The 24,084-nt window shown below is 42.1% G+C and overlaps 2 protein-coding genes across 3 annotated transcripts in view; both read right to left on the bottom strand.

Annotated features, from left to right (window-relative positions):
* Positions 1-3,114, bottom strand: part of PAPSS2 (3'-phosphoadenosine 5'-phosphosulfate synthase 2) — a 48,822-nt gene extending 45,708 nt beyond the window's left edge. The window contains exon 1 of one of the 2 annotated variants that reach the window (XM_037399857.1): positions 3,025-3,114. The gene's annotated coding sequence lies outside the window, so the exon portion shown is untranslated. The remainder of the gene's footprint in view (positions 1-3,024) is intronic. The other variant, XM_037399863.1, reaches the window with a different exon arrangement.
* MINPP1 (multiple inositol-polyphosphate phosphatase 1) lies at positions 202-23,264 on the bottom strand. The gene is made up of 5 exons (XM_037399867.1): positions 22,680-23,264; positions 22,210-22,398; positions 21,189-21,286; positions 19,224-19,357; positions 202-4,077 (listed from the first exon to the last, which is right to left on the bottom strand). The coding sequence occupies exons 1-5, from the start codon at positions 23,239-23,241 to the stop codon at positions 3,678-3,680; spliced, it is 1,383 nt and encodes a 460-aa protein (XP_037255764.1). The 5' UTR covers positions 23,242-23,264; the 3' UTR covers positions 202-3,677.
* Between the last annotated feature and the right edge of the window lie 820 nt (positions 23,265-24,084).

The following is a 24,084-nucleotide window of genomic DNA, read 5'->3' as shown; positions in this document are numbered from 1 at the left end:
AAAATGCAGGACATTTCAGACATTTTGCATACTATAGTAATAGTATCTGCAAAAATCTTGTCAAGAAACTATTGCTGTTTTTAAAACCAGGGCTCCTGGAAATAAGCGTAAATTTTCACTCACCTCAAAATGTGGGAGTAGAAACCTTATTAAGGCATTTTATATCCATGTGACAACTTAAAATAATCAGAGACACCAATGGAAGCAATAGCAACCTACCAAATATATTTTGAAGCAGAACACAGCTGTTATACTAAATATCATGTCATTATTACTGCTCATAAAACAGATGAAGAAAGTGTGCAGTTTTATTTCACAGCACTAAAAATCCAAAACATGTTCTCAAATTCATCCCGTTAGTACCGTATTATTACAAAGCTGCATTGCATCCAGCGATTTGACAACTCAATGCTAACCAGAATTACAGTAGCAGTATTTACAAGAAGGAAAAAAAAAAATGAATTTGTCAGAAAGATTAGTTAAGCTTCAGACATTTAACAAAATAAAATAAATTTCAAACGTATTTAAGGCCAGCATCCAAGAACACTGTGGGTATTTTTCATCAATGAAAGCTTCCAGTTTGAGAAAGGTTGCAAAGTCCCCGATAGATGACTGAGATGAGGTGTTTTGTCCAGAGCCATATGAAGGAAGAGAAAGCATTATTTTTCTTGCAGGACTTATTCAGGATGTGGTAATCTGCAGTGCCATGAATATGGCAGCTTGTTCAAATACTGCTCACTGACTCAGCGCCCAACTTTATGGAAATATTTCAATCCATTTTAGTTTTCCTCTGTAGCATATAAGCAAATTTATACACTTACTAAATAAAAGGGTCATAGTGAAGTCACCTCCCTAATGGTAAGAATCAGTCATATGAACAAGTGCCTGAAACATGACCAAACACTTACATTGCTACAATTCTACATTTCCACACTGAGCCTCTAATTCTGCTAAAGGAGTGAGTCACCACATCCTTTAAATACATATCAGAAACCAAATAGCATGTTTTAATTTTCAGTTAATTGCTGACAGCCACTGAAGATATATCTGTTATGCTGGAGGTATGATGGACCTGTACTCCAAGGCAAAATAGGAAACAGCCTCTGGAGTCATCCTTGAAGCCCTTTGCACAGCATTTAAGCACACAATCAAATTGGTAATACAGAAGCAAATGGTACTTCACTGTAGAAGGAATTCTTTGGTTCCTCCACCTGGTATGGCACATGATCAAAAAAATAGTCAAGTGCAGCATAATCCTCCTCCATAAAGAAGAAGGATATATCCTTCAAGTAAACATAATGTCCTAGAATCAGTCTCACTGAACTGACAACAGAAATCTTCCGTTCATCTCCAGTAGTCAGGCTTTCACCCTTCTGTTCAAATAATGAATCATCACAGAAGACAGATTTACAGAAAAAAATATTTGTTCAAAGGTGGATTTTCTCACTCTTTTATCTGCTATTTACCAAAGTTAACTGCATTTCAACAAAGGTTCATTTCTTTGTAGCTTGCCTCAAATGTTGCAATAAAGTTTGTAGCAGGCATCTGTCACAGAAATTACTATCAGTTGACTTAGTCTCAAGATAGGATCATGTAAAAAAGGAGACGTGCAAAACTGATAAAGCAGTAAGTCATATGCTGGGGCTGACAGTTATCTGTCCTATATTCCTACATTTGTTTCAGCATCAATACTTCTCCCAAACCATTTCACCTGTTTCAGACAAAGAGCTGCAAAGCTAACACAGGCAAGTATTTCACTGGAATGTTAATGCTGAAATATCCACCAGTTTTAATCATATCTTCAGTGATCAGAACCTTGGCCTCCACAGAAATCAGTGTGCTAGTGAAACAGGGCCCCTATGTCCCAATGTCGGGAAAAGCCCTTAACTCAGAGTACAACAGTAAAACCCAGGTTTTCGATTGCTCCTTAACTTACAGATATGTAAGCCTTAAGTGCTTTTATACAAGCCCTATTAAAAAAAAAGTGACAAAAGTCTAAGTCCTCTAAGAAAAATAAAAAAATTATACACCAAGTTTAACTCCTCAGCTCTCTCTTTCCTGGTTTTGTTTTTGTAGCAGTTAAGTTCCCAGTTCTGAAGGTGGGCCTACAAACCAAAATGTTATATACCCTGTATATATATACCCTGCAGCAAATGCGGCTATCGGCGTTTCAGTGCACCTGACACCCTGTGGTAACTGCTTATACCAACCTTTCACCCCCTCCCCAGTAAACACAGCAAACTATACCTCACTTCATGGGGTGAACTATGGAACACTCGTTACAGAGCATTAAGTACACACTTATGTGCTACCAGCACCATAAATCTACACCCTCATTTGCTTTGGGACAACTTGTTCACATAGCCATTTCCTTCTGGGCAATGAAGGAATTTTTATCCAGCTTACTACATTTCACACATTTCTGGACAATTACCTTCATTCTTCCTTTTTCTGCCACACTGCAGAGCTCTAAAATGCTTTCCAACTTTCAGTAGCAAGTGTCCTATTTTACGTGCAGTTGCTTTAAACAATTACCAGTATTTGTATGCAACTGACTTCTTCAAAACCAGCTTCAAGAACACAGTGGCACACCAAATGTGTAAGGCCTACGTAACCGACACCGCATTTGGTGCTTTACAGCTAGCAGAAGTCAAGTCTCAGCCAGATACTTTTTACAGTCCAAAACCTGCCTGGATTTAGGGTGAGCAACAATCTCATTTCAGGCAGGAGGCTGGACTGGAGACCTGCAGAGGTCCCTTCCAACCAGAGCTGCTAGAAAAACTGTCAGCATCTGGACAGGACCAAGACTTTCATAGCCATAGCAGAGCCTAACCTAAATGCCCTAGCCCTAATCTTTAACACTAGAAATTGATGGTGTGAAAGAACTCACCAGATTACTTAGAGAACAACTGCTGCATCAACCAGAGCACCTTAATGGAAGAGTGGCTACTTCCCCTTGTTTTTCTATTTTTTTTGCCTTCTCCTTTTCCTTTTTCTACTTCTTTTTAAAGATAGTTTACTTACCCTGGAGGCTAACTTGTTATGCAGGATGGGTTGATGATGACTTTTAAGACTTAACTCCTTGACCCTTTTCGGGCAGGTAATGCATGCAGGAACATTGCAACTCCTGTTTTAAATGCCCAAGAAACAGATGTTCTCATGGTGCATTCCAGGCAGAAGCTGGGCAGCTGTGGAGAAGGATTATGTACAGTGTCCCTCCTAGAAGCTCAGGAAAAGGAGCAAAAAAGCGCACAGGTTTGAGTTATCTCATGCCTGCCACAGGAAAACAGTAGCTAGCAAAACAGGCAGCACAAAGCAATACTGAATCAGTGCAACCACCTTCAGCTCCGACAACAGAAGTTGCCCCAGCTCTTAAGTCCAGCTACAGAACATTTATAAGAGAAATGACCAATGAAATTACGTATTCATTCATATAAACATACAAATACACTTCCTCTTGCAGCACATATGTTACAAATGCTCAACATCCCTGTTACAGCATTTATGTAATTCTGCTTATGTAATAAATTAACAGTGCATTGAGCTGAGACAACCCATCAAATCTGCAAGTTTATAAAGTTAGCACAGCAGCAGCAAGTCATCAAAAGTGCTTGTTCACAACATCTGTCCAACAGAACCAAGATCAATTTGCAGAACACTCACTCCATTTCATTCCCTCAAAGCTCGTCAATAGCAGTAATATTAACTTTTGGTAATTCGCACTCTTCTTTGAAGTGGCAGTTTTCCAGGATGTCCTTGTAATAGTCCTTGAGGTCTGCATAAGTAGAGGTGGTTTCGTTTGAGTGATGAAACAACATCGGTTTTTCATTCAACAGCATCTGCACTTGGAATTCTTCTTTAGAGGTTTTCACTTGATCACAGTGGTAAAGCACAAATACCAGGTTGGCTGCATAAGGCACAATCCGGCCACTGCGAAATTTCCGATGCGTTTGTCTGATGTAATTGTTTGCCTTGAGGGGTTCATCATCTTTGAAGAAACCCATAAGGGCAAGCAATGGCTGAAGTGTCTCTGCATGTCCAACTTGTATAATCAGAGGTGAAGAAATGGGTTTTGAACTAAAAAAGAACAAGGTGCAAAGGATCAGCAAGAGCCTGTGCTTTAAAAACAAACATAGCAACATACTGCACAGCTGTCAGCAATGAAGGCTTAAAGAAGTAGACTTTGAACTCTAGTGCCAGATAAAAAACAGTTTGGGAATTTCAGTCTATTACAAACTTTTTTAAAAACATTCAAGCTTCCTAAATTTTGTCCCAATTGAAGGTATTGGCTCTTACATAAAAGGTAAAAAATTGTAATAAATGTAGCTAGGCTACAGCTAGAGCCTAATGTAAATATGGTAAACAAAAGCAAGAAACAGATTAATGGTGTGAGTGCATGTACTCAGTACATCTCTCCAACTCCCTGGGTGAGCCTAATCACTTGTGTTCTTCCCAGGTATGGGATGATCCAGCAATCATGCTATAGTTAATATATTGGGTTTGGATTAAGTAAGATTTTTAAATAGCATTGCCTCCTCCCATCAGGAACTTGAAAGAAGGGCAGCAAATCACCAAGCCAGCTGCAAAGCTCTGTTAACATACTAACCAAACCAAGTCCTTCATCTGATGTGACAGAGTGCCCTTCCACTGTCAGCACATGGGAAGGCTCAAGGACATCACAGTAACTCATTACTGGTCACACAGATCCACTGCCAATACATACAGCCATTCCTCCGCCACAGCCTGTTTGGAAAAACTCCCTGGGACTTTTTTTTTTTTTTAAACCAAATGAATTTTTTACTGTAAGTTTTACAGATTTGCTTTAGTACAAACCTACAGCTACAATATAACAGGTTTTCCTGGGATGCTGAGCTGCGTTTAATAGGACTGATTAGAGTTAGTCCTTTTTTGTTGTTGTTGTTCCCTGGCAGATTCAAAAAGTACCTGAATGACAAAGTGTAATGAACTAATAAGTTAGGTCATCCAGGACAAAATCCACTTCAAAGACCAATGAATTATTATTAAAACGTACCCTTTATTCTTTAGTTATTCTAAATACTTCAAACTACACATAATTTTTAAAAGTCTTTTTAATAAGCTTCTGCCTAAATTAATCCAAGATGCAGTGAAAAGAAGCCCCCACATTATGATCATTTTAGACCTGGAAACTTTTAACGTTTTGAGCATTAGTTTTGCTAGATTTGAGGATCAAAAACCTTTTTCAACTGCTACAATAAAGGGTAAGTGACAATTCAGTTTCAAGATGCAAATTAAGCCTAAGTAGAAACATATTGGGACATTAAGAAACTACAGTAAACCCCTACTACCCCCTGACCTAACTACAATCACGACTGCCTCCACAAGCAAACATATTACTGACTTAACACACAAACTGTGGCTTCCCCTGGCACACCACCACCAATGCAGGATTTTAAAGAGTGTTTCTTGCCTACCTCTGTGATCACCAATGCTTTTAACCAAGTATCATGCTAGAACAATAATTGTAATTTCATAGCAAAATACTGCCTTTCCCCGTGCTCCCTCCCCTGCTACTCCAATACAGTTCAGCTGTTTGGAAGGTCCATCATTTACCAAAGCTTAGTCCAAAGACAGCGATCCAGTCATTAGAGGAAAACAGTTGTCCCTCCACAATTTATTAGTCCAGATTATGAACAGGACTACTGCTATTACTAATTCTTGAGAACATCAGCTAGTCAAAAAGATTGTACTCCCCCAGCACGCTAGCCAACAAATTAAACCTCTGATTTGTACCACAACCAAAGCCTAAAACAAAGACAGTTTGTGAACAAAAGGTTACACATTGTTCAACCAAAGGAAAGATAAGAGCTGGCTCGCTGCAGAAGGAAGCATCAGGCAAGATAAAAATCCGCCCCTTGCTCCAGAGAAGGATGATGGCTTTTTGGGACCATCTCCAAGTGGCAGACAGAAGCCCACATCACTTGTTCTAGCACATGTAAAGAGTGCTTTCATGAGAGAGGTGAATCTTTGGCAACACTCCGGCTGCCAGTAAAGTCCACCCACAGATACGACACATCTTGATTGGCCTGAAAAGGAGGAGTCTCCTCTGCTCCAGCCTAATCTCTCAAGCAAAACTGAAAAATGTTTAACTGGAGGACTTGCCTGTAGATTCAAACTTTGATCAGGTAAGTAGTAATTCAGTCCTGGCACAGGATGGGGTCTGTACTACCAGCTCAATATAGCCTTGGTGTCTGTGCAGTCTGAAACACACCTTGCATCGCTCTGCTCCCTGGTGAGCCTGCAGCTCTTCTGACTGTACTCCTTAGACATGTATGCACATACACGCACATACTGTCCCTTTAGGCAAAACATCACTTTAAAAAAGTGTATCAGAAACCTGCCTTTGTTTCCTGTTCAAAAGCAGCTTTAAAACCACAGAAAGGTTTCATATGGAGGATGTTGCATTTTTTTCCACCCATGCCTTTGCTGCAGCAAGAGGCATACATTATTCACTACAGCACCTCTTCCAGCTCCTCAAAAAACATCAGTGGTTCTGCCTACATTTCTTGTTATTTATGACCCCTTCCCTCATTTTAAAGCTGTGAAGCTTTTGGATCCTTTGACCCCTTTCTCTTCCCTTCCCCCTCCTTTCTGTCCTCTCCTCTTACTCATTCAGCTAGTTCATTTATATCCTCTCCCTCCACACACACCTTCAGGGAAGTATTTTTAGGTTTTAGGACACATTCACATCCCTCCTGTCAGTCGATAAACAGGAACAGCAGCAAAACCCCACAAGCCTACAGAAGACGACAGAAGGCTATTCCTTTGACCTCCTGCAATTTCCAGCTCAGAGATCTCCTGGGCCTGATGTGGCTTCTATGTAATGTAGATTCAATGAATCTTTCCTCTGCCAAGACTCTCCTTAAATGTATGTACATTTCTAGCATGCACAACATCCTGTGGCAAGGAGTTGCACAACCTCACACACTGCTCGCTTTTTCTATTTGTAGATGCTATGTAGCATTTAATCCTTTCCACTTACAACTTTGCAATAATATTCTTTCCAATTTGAAAAATCCTACCTTAGTCACTCCACAATTTTTCCAAATGAGCTACATGTTTTTAGATCAGAGTATCAGAAATGCACGACACTCATGACAGTAAGCTACATTGTAAAACCATGCTGCACCCATGATGCAGTTTTCTTAATTCATGACATCTAACACCTTTTCTAATCATCTTACAGAATTCCATTCAAAGACACTTCCAGACAACTATAATGACCTCAAAACTCAGCTTCTGAGCAGTAAGTTGTCCCAGATTCTGCCTAACAGATGATAATCAGAATTTTTTTTACCATGTGGATTACTTTGCAATTTTCAAGCCCAGGTAGTTTCACAAGGTCCTTTTACAATGCTCCTAGTGGAAACAACTTATCTTAATTATCTTGAATAAAAGTGCTGCATTTGCAATGCCACTTAGCAGCCCAGATCTTTGCAGATCTAGCTCCACTAGTGACCTGCCTCCACTAGGAAGGAGAGAGAGAAAAAAAAAAAGAAAAAGAAAAAAATCAATCTGCTATCCCTACTCTCCATTTCTTGTATTTTCGTTCATTTTTTTTACCCATGTAAGGACCTTCCCCCTTAACCCCAACTGCTTCATTTCTTTTGATAAGGAAACCTGTTGAAAGATGTTTGGAAATCACACTGTCTCCCAGAATGCTTGCTGATCCTTCCCAAAAGCTCCAAGAGGTATGTTTGCCTTTCAAAGAGCCATACTAACACTACTTTGTTATATCATATTCATCAAGGTGCTTATCAACACTAGCCTTCGTTGTTATTTCTACTAGACTGGCCTGTAATTATTACTCTCTCATGGAGCTGCTTTTTTCATTTTTCCTTTATTTAATGAATTGTTCTTAAATCATCACACCTGCCAGCCCCCCCCCCCCCCCCAAGCTTCTTGCCTGAAACCAATAAACACTGGCTCTTATTTCTGCTATTTCAAGTTCTTTTAGCCTCTTCAGCACTTACTATCACACCCAGCTCTAGCAATTCAGCACATTTTCATTTTGTCCCAGCTGCACACTCTTATACACATGCCTGCTTCCAAAGTAGTGGTCTGTATTTTACAGTTTACTAAGCAAGAAAGCTAGTACTGTAAATATGTTGCTGAAGTTTCTAAAGCAGGTGTTACATAGGCATTACTCACTCCACAGGGAGTGGATTTCACACACACACACCCTCCCAAAAAAAAGTTTCAGAGCTGTTAAGAAGAAGGGAAAAAAGTAACTTTCTGGTTATCAACACTGGCTTTAAGCAAGGTTTGGCTTTACTTTCCAGCTGATGTTAGCAGAAATCTTGGGATGGAAGTAAATCACAAAAAATACAGTTAACTTCATTAAAAAACCAGCAACACATACATTTCCAAAACAGGAAACAAATTATAGCATATACACCTGCACACAGAGAGAGGTTCTAACGAACAAGGAAAGAAAATCTTATGAAGACAAAACAAGGAATAAACAAAGCTCTCTTTCTCACTGTAACTTCAGATTTTATTTCACCTGCTTTGGTCTCATGAAATCCTCATCTAACAGGCCAAACTACCTTGGGAGACAAAGCAGACCCCTCCCACTGTATTATTTTAACAAGAATTAAACATGTTTCCTTATACGGTACAATCTGGAGTTTTCAATAGACTCTCTAACACATTATGTCACCAAAATCAGGAACAAGAAAACTCCTTAACCCAATGCAGCATTAAGAAGCAGGCATTCTTTATTGCAGCACTGGACGCACGGGGAATCATTTCACATAACACTCATGCCATATGTTTCATTCAAACACAATTATATAGTCCACACTTATGCGTTACATTTCTCAAAAAAAATCATTCATTCAACAGGCAGTACTATGTTATTTAAGTCATGCATGCTCCTTACAGGTATCTCTGAGTCTTCTAAGGGGTCTCAAAAAACCAGTCAACACTATAGTTACAGCTGATTGATCACTGAACCTTAATTTACTTCCCTTATATGGAGAGCCCAAGAAAAATCCAATTTTGTTTCGTTAGTTACATATACAACCACCTCCTCATTGATCACAAGTTTTAAAGGACTCTTTCCCTCTTAGCATAAAATTACACAATCAGGGTTGGTTAGTAATCTCTCTCCATAGTGATTACATTGAAACAAAAAATATAATTCCCATGCTAAAACAGACTATATAAAAAATACAATTACAAAGCTGAAACAGACTGTATTACATGGTAACAAGTATACTTGATTTCTCCCCAGCACTGGATATCTGATTTCTAAGACTACTCAAGCACTCCTGTTCAGTCTCTGGGGTCATGACTCCAGTTCAGATGTGGTTTCATATCATCTGATAATAACCATAAAAGTCACCATCGAGGTTAAAACAGCAACAGTAATATTTTTAATTATGGAAAAGATCACAAAAGATTGCCTCTTCAGAACACGTACACAGGCAAAGGTTACTACTGCCCCTGTTTCTGATAAAGTAAAGACAGAAGCGCAAAGCACAATCAACAAAACACTGATAAATTCAAAACAGTAGCAGAGGCTCATAAAATATTAAACAGAAGGCCTGAGGTTTCCACACTCTATCTTCTTGACGATCGATTAATGACTCAGCATCCCATGGAAGTATCAGACAAAGTTCTCAACGCTGTACTCTGACAAACGCCAACAATACTTCACTTTTTTCCTCCCTTTCATTTAATAGTAAATGACTTGGGAAAGCACACTGATCAGTAGGAAAAAACCTATCTCAGAACAACTTTAAAGGGAGATGGAGAGGCTGTGCATAAAACTTTGCCACAAAATACTGTGTTTGTCTGAAAGCGATTGCTAGCAATTGGTTTCATATTTATTTCACGGAGCAGTTCCAAAGGAGCAGAACCAGCTGTCTCTAGGCAGAACACAAGCAGGGTTCATTGAAGAGATATGTCAACTTCAGCTACTGAACTGTCCACTCTGTAACCTTCTATGTAAATCTGACCACAGCTGAAATTGAAGTTACTGAACAATTAATTCATCAGCACAATCCCAAAATCTAATTCTCACCATGGAAGAGGCAGCACCACAGAGAAGCACAGACATTGGATTTATCATTAAGACAAATTCTAGTTCTCCTTAATCTTAGCAGATTCGGGTTTAACACTGAATCTTCTGCATCAGCTCACCCATCCTCAAGAGTAGATCATTCCTACTCTTCCTAGGACTACAGATATATCACTTGAGATGTATAGTAGTGAACTCTGTTTCAACTAAAGTTTATTCCCTAAGCAGCTATGTGACTTTCAGCTAGAGATAACCAAAACCTCAAGAGATAGAGGGATAAGAAGAAACATTTCCTACAGCAAAGCTTAACTTGCCAGCCTTCAAACCTCATGTAAAAATCCCTCCAACAACTTCAAAGAAGGTAAGGTTTAACAACTATTTAAAAAGCAAGCTTAGACTACATTCTGCCTTTTTTCTTCCCCATATGAAAGCCAAGACAAAGGACTCAAAACTTTCTATTTTCAGCTATGGAATGAATTCTCCATCCCTCCCACCTCCCCCGTGATTTATTTCTGCAAAAAACAGCTCGAGGAACCTTAAATCTACAAGGAAACAGCAGAGACCGGGGAATGCAGTGACAGAGGTAGGACTCAGAGGGCAGCGGAAATATTTAACAATGGCGCTGCTAAGTGTTATCACCAGTGGGAAGAATAAAAAGCAAAACCAAGTGTCTGTCAAACAGTATTAAGTCCTTATGTGTCAAAACTTACATCTTAAGTAGTAGAACAGAAAACAGCTGTGCTTATTAGTTTCCAGAATCAGTACCAACACAAGATGCCACCACAAATAAAAATTTCCTTCTTTTCCAACAAGAACACACATGAGCTCACTCATGACAAAGGCAAACTTGAAAGGCTGACCAGACTACACAAAACTCATTTAAAACCCTGCTTAAAAGGCAACAGCTCTTATGCAGTCCCACAGGAGTCAATCACCCAAAGCTAACTAGGCTTCATTACATTTCACTTCAGAGCTGCTGCGGTTTCAAAGGCTCTTTTGTGAATGATCCCACCACTCCATACCTCAGAGATTAAATGTGTTAGTGCAAAAGCATCGTGCTGATGCTAAATGTTGAACCATCATGACAAGCCAAAACCAAATCAGTAGGGTCATGCCACTCGTCAAACCCTTCCTGCCTAAGGTGAATACTGGTTAGGTCAGTTCATTTGCATTTTGGTTGCCTAGGTATTGTTTTGCTTTTTTTAATTCCTTAGATAAAAGAAAATGACTCTATAAAAGTTGCTGAGATATCTTTTCAGAGCAATCCCGAGCAAGCAAATATAAGGTAATTAATATGAGATTAAGTAAATTCTGGGAGGTTTAAAAGGCACAAGCAACATTTCAAATATCTAGTTCTAGCAGACAGATGAAAGGACATGCTTCCAGCGGAGGTTCTCTGGACTGCCCAGTCATATATCACTATAGAATTAGCAGATGAGGTGACAAGCACCTAGGACAGAAGCTTTCAACACAGGTTCTCCCAGTACCGCAAAGAGCCAGATGACATAGTGGAGACACCCCTGAAGTGGCCCCATACAAAAGGCACACAGAGCCACCCATGCCTCCATGCCCACTGAGAAAGCGACCCTGTGAGAAGCACAGTACCGATGCCTATGACCTGGCTCTGCAAGAACTGCTATATACCTTGAAGTCAGTCCGTGGTAGTATGCATGTGGCTACAAACTGCCCTGCACTTCAAATAATGCAAATTACACATCTACATGTCCATAGCCCTAGTTCTCCTTTGGAGCTGCTCTGCTACTGAGTGGGTGATCACACACACTGGTTTACAGCTCCCACCAAGGGACACAGGACATCCCAAGCCTGCCAATGCACCCAGAGAGCCAAGAACCTGCACTGTGCAAACATGGGATCCCAGCAGCAAGAAGGAAGTTTTATTAAAAGAAATGACTGAACAATTTGGGTCTGAGCAAAAAGGTTTTTCTAAATCAAATTACATCATTTGGACTGCATACGTGGAAGCTTTTTGCTCTATTCCCTTTGTACATACTATAAAAAGATAGTTTTGAACAGTTAATTGTTTTTATATTATATATTGAATTCTTTTGTACTGAGTCATAGGTCTGAAAGGAGTGATTAGGGCACAGTAGTAGATCACTACAGAAAGGTTATCAATTGTGTTGTGAACTGACCTCCTAACAGGAAGGCAAATTACATGAAACAATAAAAGCTGCCAATAAATTGGCAATATTAAGTTGTTTACCATATGGCTTAGCCTGGTATAACCACAAAGATAACCTTCACTTGATCTTGAACTCTGTTCAAATAAGTCATTGTTAAATATCTTGAATCTGCTGACTCTCAGAGGAAACCACCAAATATTTTGCAACGTGTATGTGCAGCTAGGTTAGTATTTTCAATCATTAGCCACATACTTTAAATATTGAGATGGCTGCACAAAGCATACGTCCCAACTTCCAGAGCCTTACAATCATCCATTCGGACAGCACAAGTATTTCATATTCTCTTTCACGAGTAAGAAAGGCAGACTTGTTAAATATCTGAAGCTACAAGAAAAAAGTATAAAACAGCTTTAATGAATATCCATTACCCTTAAAGTGTACCAGAACCAATTTTCAAATCCACCCCTGCCCGAGTGTGTAGCTGTTAAGGGGGGTTTTTTTTTTGTAAGATTAGCAAATTCATATTGCATTAACTACCAAAATACACAGATTTCTCATCAACACACGGAGTTCCTGTTAGCAGAAGAGCACTCCCAGATCCCAGATGTAAGGCTTACCTGGGCATCCCACAGAAACCTGAAACTGAAAAGCAATGCACATTTTTACTCCTTCTATGTACAGTTTTCCTACTGATCCATACCATATGCTGCAGCAAGAGGGGCTTCCTCCTGTGACCATAACATTACCCCTTTCTCCTTCCAAGTTCAGTGTGCCACTTCTCCCAACAAGATGTCCTGGTTTAACCCCAGCTGGCAATTCAATATCATGCAGCCGCTCACTCGCTCTCCGCCCCCCCCAGCAGGATGTGGAAGAGTCAGGAAAAAGGTAAAACTCATGCGCTGAGATAAGAACAATTTATTATTAATATAGTATTTTATTTTAGTTAATAACTAATGAAAACGAGAGAGACAGAAAGTGGAATAAAATACAAAAGGAAAAAACCCCAAGAGATGCACAGTGCAATTGTTCACCACCTGCTGACTGATGCCCAGCCAGTCCCTGAGCAGCGACTGGCAACCCCTGGCCGGCATCCCCTGGTTTATATACTGAGCGTGATTTTCTACGGTATGGAATATCCCTTTGGCTAGTTTGGGTCAGCTGTCCTGGCTGCGTCCCCTCACAACTTCTTGCGCAAATCCAGCCTTCTCGCTGGCAGGGCCCAAGAAACTGAAAAGGCTTTTAACTTAGTAAAAACTTCACTTAGCAACAACTAAAAACATCAGTGTGTTATCAAAATTATTCTAATACTAAATCCAAAATACAGTATTGTACCAGCTACTGAGAAGAAAATTAACTCTGTCCCAGAAGAGTTACAGAAGGCAAGAAGCCAGTGAGCAATGGGATTGAGCTAGCAGTCCCAGCTGTCCAATGCAACACACAGCCCAGACATGCCTTTTGAGGAGGGATGAGGGGCCCATCGAATCTGAGGTTATTCCTACCACCACACCATGTTAGGCTGGGGAAGGCAGGGGGCAGGCAAGGAAGTCACAGTAGATTTTGATCACTTGCTGTAGCCCATCTAAGAGCCACAGAGAACTCAATGGCTCTTCTGAGGTAAGCTAATATTCGCCGATTGCTCCTCTACATCCTCATGTTGAAGTGACTCTAAATATCACAGCTTTGGGAAATGGGACACTTTCTGTGTAAACAAATGCTGACTGGTAAGAGCAGCCTTTCAAGGATTCTTCCAGAGTAGCCCAACTGCAAGTGCACATGCACACACATATCACTACCTGGCAGTTATACCAATATAGTGAAGAGCTGGGACACTTTTTGGTAAGGCTTAAGCTGCAGTGAGGGGAAAAACAACAGTTTAGTGATGGGTATTTCCCCATTAGCTTCTTTGCCACACAGTTGCATAGCCTGACTGTATTTTCTGTCTGTAGCAGGAAGACTTGGGAAAAAACGCAATTCTGTCTTCACAAAAATAAAGTGCTTTAAGGTCTAAGACAGCTGCCCAAGTATGCCATTTCAGTACAAGTCATCTGGTTTAATGTATATTCAACTCTTGTGATAGAATTTTTTTTTCTTGTAATTAAGAAAATACACAAGGCAGAGTGAGTCCTGGCCCCCAACATCTCCCAGGAATGTGACCATGACATTTCCTGACAGATTGGTAAGAAGGTATGGAGGAACGTGATCCTGAAAGGCCCACTGGAACTGTGATAAGGTTTCAAGAAGTAGATGCTTCCTACTGATGATTTAACATTTATTAGCCATTTATACCTTATTGCTACCGAGGGTGCAGAAGAATAGGGTCCATGCATGGGTGTGCTAACAGTAGGTGGTCACTAACACAACTATCAATAAATTCAACCTCAGACCCAAATTCCTGAACAGATATTCCAACACCTTTCCAAAAGCTGTCCAGATGGGGGATAGCTGACAAGAGCAATCATAGTGAAAATCCTTATTGGAGCCTCCAAAACCATCCTGCCGTACAGCAAGACCTACGCAGAAGAGAATATTGCTATTTAAACCAAGAATTCTGTTGGAATTCCTATGATGAAAGATTCTAAAAACGTCTGAAACTTTTGCACTGCAAATTCAAGATGGGACTAATTAGCAACAGGTATTTATTACAACCTTCATCATTTTCTTAATGATAGACTAATTAGCAGAAGGTATTTTCCCCAGAAAAAAGAAAAGGGACCTTTAACAAGGCAACTAAATAAGGCAACTAAGTTCAGTGAGCAATCAGATTGCAAGGTTAAGAATCACTTCATGGAAGAAACAGGGTTACAATAAAAGCAAGGTTTCTTTTTATAATTCAGCTGAAACTAGAAACTAAAACAGGAAAAAGCTATTGAATATAAATACTTAAAAGCATGCTACAAAAATGCAGCATTGTCAACACTGTTCCCCACTGCCAAGCCTGGAGCAGAACAGATAATCCAGATCTCTCAGCTTCTTGCTCGAACACAAATGCTCCTCCTTCTACTTTTGGAGAGCCCAACCTAAACTTTCAAGAAAGAAAAGAGGACTTGGAGCCAAGATAATCCTCTGGAAGTAAATTCGTTGTTCTTAAATTTTTAAGGCGAACAGCCAGTTACAAATCAATGTTAAACATCACGAAATTGAAAAGGCATTCCACTAAAAGACATTTCATCCTCAAAGGTTCATTTTCTGACTAACGAACTGCTGCAAAAGTATACCATTAAGTATACCATTAAATAAATACCATTAAAAAAAGATGCACATGCATATGCACAACAAAATATTTTCTACTGTTATTAACACAGGCATATTTTTTTATTTGCATGGCTTCTTGTTTTCATTTGTACTCTTATATTGCCGTGCGATCCGGGATAAGCCCCTCTCCCTATATAAAAGCAGCATTAGGTGCACCTCTGCTCCCCAGATCGCAAGAGACACGAGCTGTTCGACGCACAGGCTGTGGCAGATTTCCACATATTAAGCGCACTGGGTTACCCAGTTCAGGTCACACCCAAGTCTTCAGTGCTTCAAGAGCGCCACCTTACGTTGTGGAATGGAGTGACATGCTCCTTTTGTGCAAGGCAACGCACTTCAGCAGCTTTCAGCTCCCATTTCGGGTGATGCCGCTGAACTGATTGCTCACCCAGCTTTGAATTCTGCAGAATTTTTAGGGTTCCAATCCTTTACACACACACATAAACTCACTGTCTTCTTCCCTCTGCGGTGGCAACACAACACGAGAACGCCAGAGATTGCAACTGAACCTTTGCAGCCAAAGCTGAGAGACAAGGTGAAGTTCTCTCAGTCCTTTAGTGCTCTGCCTCAGGCGCACACTCTTCCCCTAGAAGCCTGCTGCACCTTGTAGTTTAGCGACTGCTGATCTAGCTCTCAAATTGGATTTACAGATAACTATTTTTTTCAGCTACAGCTTTATTTTTTTATTATTAAACTTACAGGAAGATCTTAAACACAGTTGAGACAGCTGCAACTAGTGCATGTAATTTAAGGACTGAAAAGCTGTCATTCAAAAACTAAATTACACTAAAAAGAAACAAAAGTGATCCTTACATGAGTCAAGCTACACTTAGAAGTTGTTTTTCACATTTCAGAAGAACAGAGGGGTCTTTAGGGCCTTGCTTGTTTGTTTTTCTGTTAACCTGCACTTCCTCCTGATCTTACCATTCCCAGTTCTTACTTTGTTTGTAGACAGACACAGAGCACATAACCGAGGTAATCACAGCAGTGTGCCTGTCAGTCTGTTAAGAGCTGGGTATTAATGAGCCATGCCCTAATGTATTTTTCATTTTGCTCTCTAATAGGCTGAAGAAAAGCTACAGTGAATAAATGTATTTAAATGGTAATCTTAGCATAACCACTGCTTTGACTTCACCATTACCAAAATGAGAGCTATCAGAGTCTTAAATTTCCACTTTTCATTCACAGCAACTCCTCTCCAAAGCCAAACTTATTTTACTTCGCAACTTCCAAGTTTTAACCTATTAATGGCAAAATGCAGAGGTGTCTCCTCTGTGCTGGCTGGTGCACAGCACGGTTCAAGATTCAGAAATGCTCCTGATTGTGCTGCCACCCAACGCAGCAGAGTCCTGTACGCTCCCATCCTCAGCTCTCATTTCCAACCCTGTATGGCCCCTTTCCCTGCACTCACACAATTATCAGAGCAGGACCAAAGCACTCATCTGGATACAAGTGTTGGAAAAGTCTGTGTGTGCATCTCAACGGCAAATTTTCAATGTATTTACCTTCTTGCATACTAATCTGACACTGTTAAAACAGACAATTTAGTTTGATTTTCCAGGTGAATCCCAAAAGTAATTAAGATAAACAGTACTTGCACTGTTTACCTAGTGGTAACTCCCCTTTAGGTGAAAGAAACCATGCCATGTATTTAACATGAACTCTTGAAGTGACAGGGATGTTGAGGTCCAGTGATGAACACAGGGTCTCTCTCCGAATCCCACACTAGGGAACAGCAAAAAACCCATCTGACTGAGAATTATGTTTCAACTGACCTAACACAGTTGTTCTACCACTGTTAATGTCCAGCTTGGATCCTCAGTCAGTGAGCTCCTAAAAGAACCAAACTTCTTTGCTCCCTTCTCTACTATACAATGGTAATAACCAACTTCATTGGTTCATTCCTCCAACCCAAAATATTAATGCTACTTCTGATTTCAATCTGCGAACTAAAAGGGGAAGAAAAAAAAAAAAAAAAAAAGGTCTTCCAATGGGTTATCATGGAAAAAAGTACATACAGCCAGCCTCGAATACCCATGACTCATGCTTTTCTTCCTGAAATATCAAAGTTGTTAAAATGCTGCTATGTTAGGTAGATCTACTTTAATATATTGAATATAGAAATAAAGTCCCAAGGATGCTATGCAAGAACATCCACCACATGTAACTAACATTTACATATTAACACCAAAGCTCAATTTGCTGGTTCTAAGTTAAAAGTTACTTATAAATTGGTTTCTGTCACATTGTATTTAATGGCACAATATGTGTACAATCTTACAATCATATCTTGATATCATGTACTTTTATAAATATTCCCACATTTATCTGCTATGGTATTAATTCATGTGACTGATCGCTGAACAATGAATTTATAATTCCTCAGTTTGCACAAGAAACATGCACATAGGTTGTAAATTCATTCTCATATGAATGCACAGCATTTAAGGCTAAAACAGCTCTCAAAAAATTTACCAGCACATGAAAGTAAATGCAGGTAATTATGACACAAACAACCCAAGCCATATCTGAAGTGTTTGTTTCCTCCACATCACAACAGATCTCAGTTTCATTCCTATCTTACTCCTCCCCATCACACCGATTCATGAGACAAGATCAGCACCAGATACTGAACCATGACTCATGACTGACACCACCAGCTCATAGGAGTAAACAATACACAAAAATAGCACAGGCATCTCATGTCTAATTTTTAAGCAAGTATAGGGATGGCTATATCCATGACACTACAAAGGCAGTTTTGAGGACTGCACAACTCAGTGGATGGAGTACCACTGCTAGTGTTCTTCCTCTGACACAAAGTGACTGTTGTCAACTCATGGCAACAGATGAAGACAAACCACCATTTGAAGACATCTGGTTACTGTATCCTCAAGCTAACTAACAGGTACTTGTAAGGCCTAATATATTCCTCCAGCTACAGTGTTGTTCCCAAACTACAGCTTTGCTTTAAAAGAATAAGGATGGGAGACTAAATATCCTAAACAGAGTTCTCGGACTGGCTGGTGGAACTACAGACTTTGGATCATGGAACAAATCAAGACACCAGGTATATCGCCTAAAGTCTGCTCTCCCCTAGTCACAACAAAGCAGGTTTGCTGTTGCAGCTCTGGCCTCTTGGATCCTGCAACAGACTGTTCTGGTCTAGAATCACTGTTTGGAACAATCTCTAATAATTATTTTTCCATAATTACATTTCAACACCTTTAACCTGAACAGAAAAAGCTTTACTAACACAAGAGACTCAAATCAAAACACATGCAGAAAGAAAGATTACCACACCAAAGTGCTTAAGTAACCAGGTAACAGAAAGTATCATAGGGATGCTTTCAACCCACAGTCTTCCATTTTCACCACAAATTATTTTTAACAAGGACATTTTAAACAAAACGGTCATTGTTTTAACTCAATGGCCTCTTCTCAAACTATGCAGGGAGAGAACATCATTATCAGACACAGCAGCTGGCTGTCCCTTGCAGACCTGTGTGGATGAGTAAGTTAAAAGATGGAAACACATTAGCTGGGACAAGAGCCCCAATGGAAGAAAAAAAAAAAAAACATATACTCTTCAAAGAAATGCTGCTCTATTAAAAAGTTTATTATCTCCATTAATATTCTCCTAGGTCAAACTCTCCTAATGTTGTTACATCTGGAAGTAAAGTACTTTTATTTACATTAAATCCAACTCAGGATTGACCACAGAAAGCCTGCAGCCAAAGCACAACAGCCTTTTTATTTACCTTTTGCTCTCTTCCACCGCTTTGTCCAAATGCTGGAAGATATCTTGGAATAAAATGCAGCTAGAGCGACTATTGATGTCATAGCCATATCCCCTCTTCCAGTATTGCTTCAGATCATTCAGGTATTCCAGTACCTAAAGTTAGAGTTCACAAGTATTTATTATTGCACTAAGGGAAAACAAAAACTCCACAACCTGGAGTAACAATGCTGCCACACACTGCACAAGATCAACAACTCTTCCACAGACACACATGGCCCCAAATATCAAGGCTCCAGTTGAAACTGCCTCAGCATAAAACCACACACAAAAGATCAAATTAAAGAGATGTCAAATCCCACATTTTGTCTTGGATCAGTCCTAGGGAAAACAGCAGGCACGCTTCCCCAGGCTTCAGTAATTTTCAGCCCAGGGCTTTGAGCTCTAAAGTGGTTTTCTACAAAGTCAGCAGACTTCAGTGGATTCTCTCCTGCAATAACTCAGTCTCCCCTTTGAACATACCAAGTTTTAGCCTTAATAGTACCCAGCAGCTTGGCTACACATTGTTAACTCTGCTGTAAACCTGCCTGCTACTACCTTCATTTGGTACCCATTCTGTACTGCACATGACAAGACAACCACTACCACCGCTTTTTTAGCATTTCTGGTTTTGCCTTATGAAGGTCAAAGATCCTTAGCTTAGTTAATCATTCTTCAGATGGAATCAATCCCATACCTTTAACTCAGTTTGTCTATTTCTACATTCTAAAGACGTGCACACATCCCAAAAAGACAGAACTGCACCTTGGATTTATGTAAGAGCACACAATGCTCTCCTCCTTGTCTGTTCCTTTTCTTACAATTTTTCTAGCATTAAAGTTGGGGGGGGGTATTTTTGTCCATTAATTTTACTTAGTTGAGCAGCCATTTTCATGGATCTATACCATCAAAATTTCACTTCTCAGTGGCACAATGAATCTGAGAGACGGCCACCACATATACGAAGCTTCAACATCTCACCCCTCATGCAGCGCTTTACAGTGAACACCATCTACCACTGTACTGCTGTGTAATTCACCCTCACAGGGTCCCCCTGCAAAGCCTCTCAAACACCCCATATTCTTACTGTCCCAAGTAACTCCATATAATCAAGAAGCTTTCCCACCTCACTGCTAAGTTACCTCTAATCTTGAGCAGAACAGGCCTCAACAGAAGTCCACGGTGACCTTCTTTGAGAGGAGAGCGTTTACTCCTAATTCCACTGCCTACCCTTTAACCAACACCTATCTATGTAGACATCTCCCCTCTTTCCCAGGGTGCTAAGTTTCCTTAAGAGCTGCAGGAGGAGGCCTTACTGACCATCAAAAGGTACATAAGGTACTTTTTGAAAGGAGAGGAACCAATATAAATCTCAGTTATCTGGGTTCTACTCTGTTTATTAACAGGCATTAGGTTTAGAGATCTGATAGTCCCCAAAAGCATATGAGAAGTCTCACAGGACCTAGAAGACCTTATCTGATGTCCTCTGGAATCAAGGCATTATACCATATGATTATCATATGCAAAACAAAGCTGTCCAAAGCATTTCTGAGGTCACAGAAATGAAAACATTGTATGAATTAAGCACAATAAGAAAAGACAATTTTAATCAGGGCAAATCAAGACGGCACCAGTACTTAAGTCTGGATAAAGAAGGGTATTTCAGTCTTGCTGCTTGATTAATCCAGAGCTCTTCGGAGACCAAAGTAGTATTTCATTAGTTTGCAGAATAAGGGGCACACAGCTTAGAACTTTTGCCTGTGCAATGAGTTATATCTGAATACTAAGGCATCTTTTGAAGGCTTCTCAAATATCTCTCCCATTTAGGACATACAAAATCGTAGAATAGTTTGGGTTGGAAGGGACCTTAAAGATCATCTAGTTCCAACCACCCTGCCACAGGGAGGGACACCTTCCAGTAGACCAGGCTGCTTAAAGCCCCACATACCTTGGCATCTTCTTCACTGAAGAGTGAACACCATGGGGAGGTCACATTTTTTATAGCCAACTCATATGAGCAGGTGAGAAAAGCCACTTGAACAAGATCTGCAATAAAACCATCAAACAAGCAAAAAATAAAACCACTACTACAGAAGTAGCAACTTTCTCTCAACTTGCCTCTAAAATGAAATGTGATTGCAATTTAGCAATGCAAACAACTTAATCCAGTAAATAATCACCAGTTCGAAGGCCCATCACCAAAAATAAGCAGTTTTCAACAGAATTATTGCACAGAACCCAAATTTGGGACTGCAAGCTTTTCACATTACACTGCTATGACGGGAAAGAGCATTTCACATTAAATGCTGCATGTCTGCTGATGTACATGCTATAGCTGTCAGCCGCTAGTGTGTCTTCCTCACCACAAAGGACAAAAGAGTGAACACAGGGAAGATGTGTCTGTTCAATGCAGAGCGGTCTTTGACTACCATTACTCACTCTCCACATTGGCAGCTGAGCTTGAACAGCAGTGTGCTGCAACTTTGGGATTGCAGCTTTATGGGCACACTACAAACAGCAGCAACACCTGTTTGCGAGGGCTCTCCCACCACTTGACCACGCAGGGAAACTTAGCACTGCTCTAGACAAGTATTCTACAGGGTAGAGGTCCACCTTTTCCTGAGATTATTTGTGCGTTTGAGTTGTAATAGGTTTTATAAAAGCTACACCTGCTTGACCAAGCAGAATTCAAAGAACAATACTCATATCCCTCCGAACAAAGGGAAAGCTGATTTCATCTCCTGGAAAGGTATTTTCAAACATCTTTTTCTTCCGAACACCGACTAGCAAGCATTTGAAGCATTTTTTACTGCAACACCAATACATGTTTACAGGCTTGTGCATTTAATTAGGTACTGTGTCTCCAACTTACAGCATATTTTAATTGCCTGCTCTGCATTAACTACATGTCTTGGAAGTTGTTCTCAGCAGGCTCAGAGCCTAAGCCACCTGCAACAGGCGGTCATTACCTGCGTTTATGTCCTCCACCGGCAAACACAAGGCACTCGCGACCTTCTCCAAGACCTTCCTCATCTCTGGCCCCTCTTTGAAGGCATTCACCTGGCACATCGCCGTGTCGTTCTCCTCCACCAAGGCTACAAACTTGGCGCAGTGATCAAAAAAACGCATCAAGGAATCATTAACTTCAACTTCTTCCTCTGAAAGCAAACGTAGGCCTCAGAGACACGGCCAGTGCAAGCACCACCGCACCCGGGGCTACCGGGGCCCGGCCACCCAGACACCCTCCCGGGGACCGTCCCCCCACCACATGGGTGTCCCCGGGGGGGACGCAGGGTGCCTGGGGGTGGGGGCCATGGGTCTGGCCCCACGGCTTCCATCAGCCCCGGGGCCCCCTCAGCGCGGGCACAGGGCTCCCTCAGGGCGCGCCGGGAGAAGCGGGGCTCCCTCGGGGAAGGGGGGGGTCGGTGTCCGGGTTTACCGTCGCTGTCGAGGCTGAGGGACGGCCCGAGCCCGCTGCGGAAGGCGGCGCCGCTCTGCAGACAGCGGTGCTTGGAGCTGCTGGCCAGCACCAGGCGGCGGCGGGCGGCGAAGAGAGCGGGGAAGCGGGCGGCCAAGCGGCGGGCCAGGTACTCCATGTCGCGCCGGCCCTGCGGCGCCAGCCGCCCGTCGAGGCTCTCCTCGTACCACATCCGCCAGGCAGCCAGGTCGGCGGCGGCGGGGCAGGCCGCGGCGGCGGCTGGCCGGCGGAGAAGACGGGCGTGCAGCTCTCCCAGACGGCGGATCTGCCCGGTCGTGGGGTAGCGGGTGCCGTGGCGGAGCACGGCGCGGAGCTGCAGCGGTGCGCAGGCGGCGGGCAGCCGCGACCCGGCCGCGGCGGGGCCCAGCGACAGCGGGTCGCGCACCAGGTGCGGGTTCACCTCCTCATAGCGGGACTTGGTGCCGAAGTAGCCGCTCAGTCCCGCGCTCGCCGCTACCAGCAGCAGCGGCAGGAGGAGAAGAGCGGCGCCGGGCACCGGTGCGGCCAGCCGGCGCGGCGCCATGGCGGTAACTGCGCGGCTCCCGCAGGAAGAGGCGGAGCGGAGCCGCCGCCCCCCGCCTTCCACTTGCCTCTGGGGCCGCGCCGCGGCGCGGGGGCTGGTAGCCCGGCGGGGTGGCGGCCGGGCCCGGGCGGGGCTGCGGGGGCGGCAGAGGCCCTGGTGGAGTCAGGAGGGCGGCTCCCCTCGGGCCGGGCTGCCTCCCCCCAGCGCTGCACCCGTGCGTTAAAATACCTTCTTGCCCCATTTCGGGCCCTTCGCGACGCTAAAGACCCTGATCCTCTCCCCTCTTTCACCTATTTGGGCAGGGCTTGGCCCTCAACATGGGCCATATTGTCCTTCTCCACACCAGCCAATCCATTAGGCAAGTGAGGCCAAGAAGGGGCTTTCAAGACTGTGTTTGGCTCTTTTTACCTAAAAGCCGTTAAATACCACTCAAAAGTACAGGCAGCGCTGCTGTGGGAGGGATTGTGGGCCGATGCTGCCAGGGATTGCCCTGCAGGTCAAGGGCGATGTGGGGTGTCAGGTCTTTTTAACACGGTTTATGGGTACCCAGCAGGAGCGGGTTCAGGTGGAAACACGCAGCTGTGGAAAAGACAGGAGTGAGGGTATGAAGTTTGCAGCTGGGGACACTTCCAGCCAGGCGCGGTGTCCGGAGAGCCACCAGTGCTGGTTATAATTCTCACACCCTGCTGGCACCACTGGGGGTATGGCATGACGGCACTGTAATGACCTATCCAGAAAAGCTTAGAAAGGCTTAGCAAAGCAAAGAATAAAAAGAGGCATCCTGTGGATAAGCCTGAGCATGATGGTGACTCATCGGGTTATAAAACAGTTTGGGCTAAAGCC

The sequence above is a fragment of the Falco rusticolus genome, chromosome 9 (genome assembly GCF_015220075.1).
Source record: "Falco rusticolus isolate bFalRus1 chromosome 9, bFalRus1.pri, whole genome shotgun sequence".
Lineage (NCBI taxonomy): Eukaryota > Metazoa > Chordata > Aves > Falconiformes > Falconidae > Falco > Falco rusticolus.
Note: the sequence above shows the minus strand (reverse complement) of the source record. Positions and strands in the feature narration are given on the sequence as shown.

Coding starts and splice junctions, on each gene's coding strand:
- MINPP1 (XM_037399867.1), bottom strand. CDS start 23,241: ATGGCGCCGCGCCGGCTGGCCGCACCGGTGCCCGGCGCCGCTCTTCTC. Junction 21,287..22,209: donor GGTGGAGGACATAAACGCAG/GTAATGACCGCC, acceptor GTTTTATTGCAG/ATCTTGTTCAAGTGGCTTTT. Junction 19,358..21,188: donor TCAGTGAAGAAGATGCCAAG/GTATGTGGGGCT, acceptor CTCTAACTTTAG/GTACTGGAATACCTGAATGA.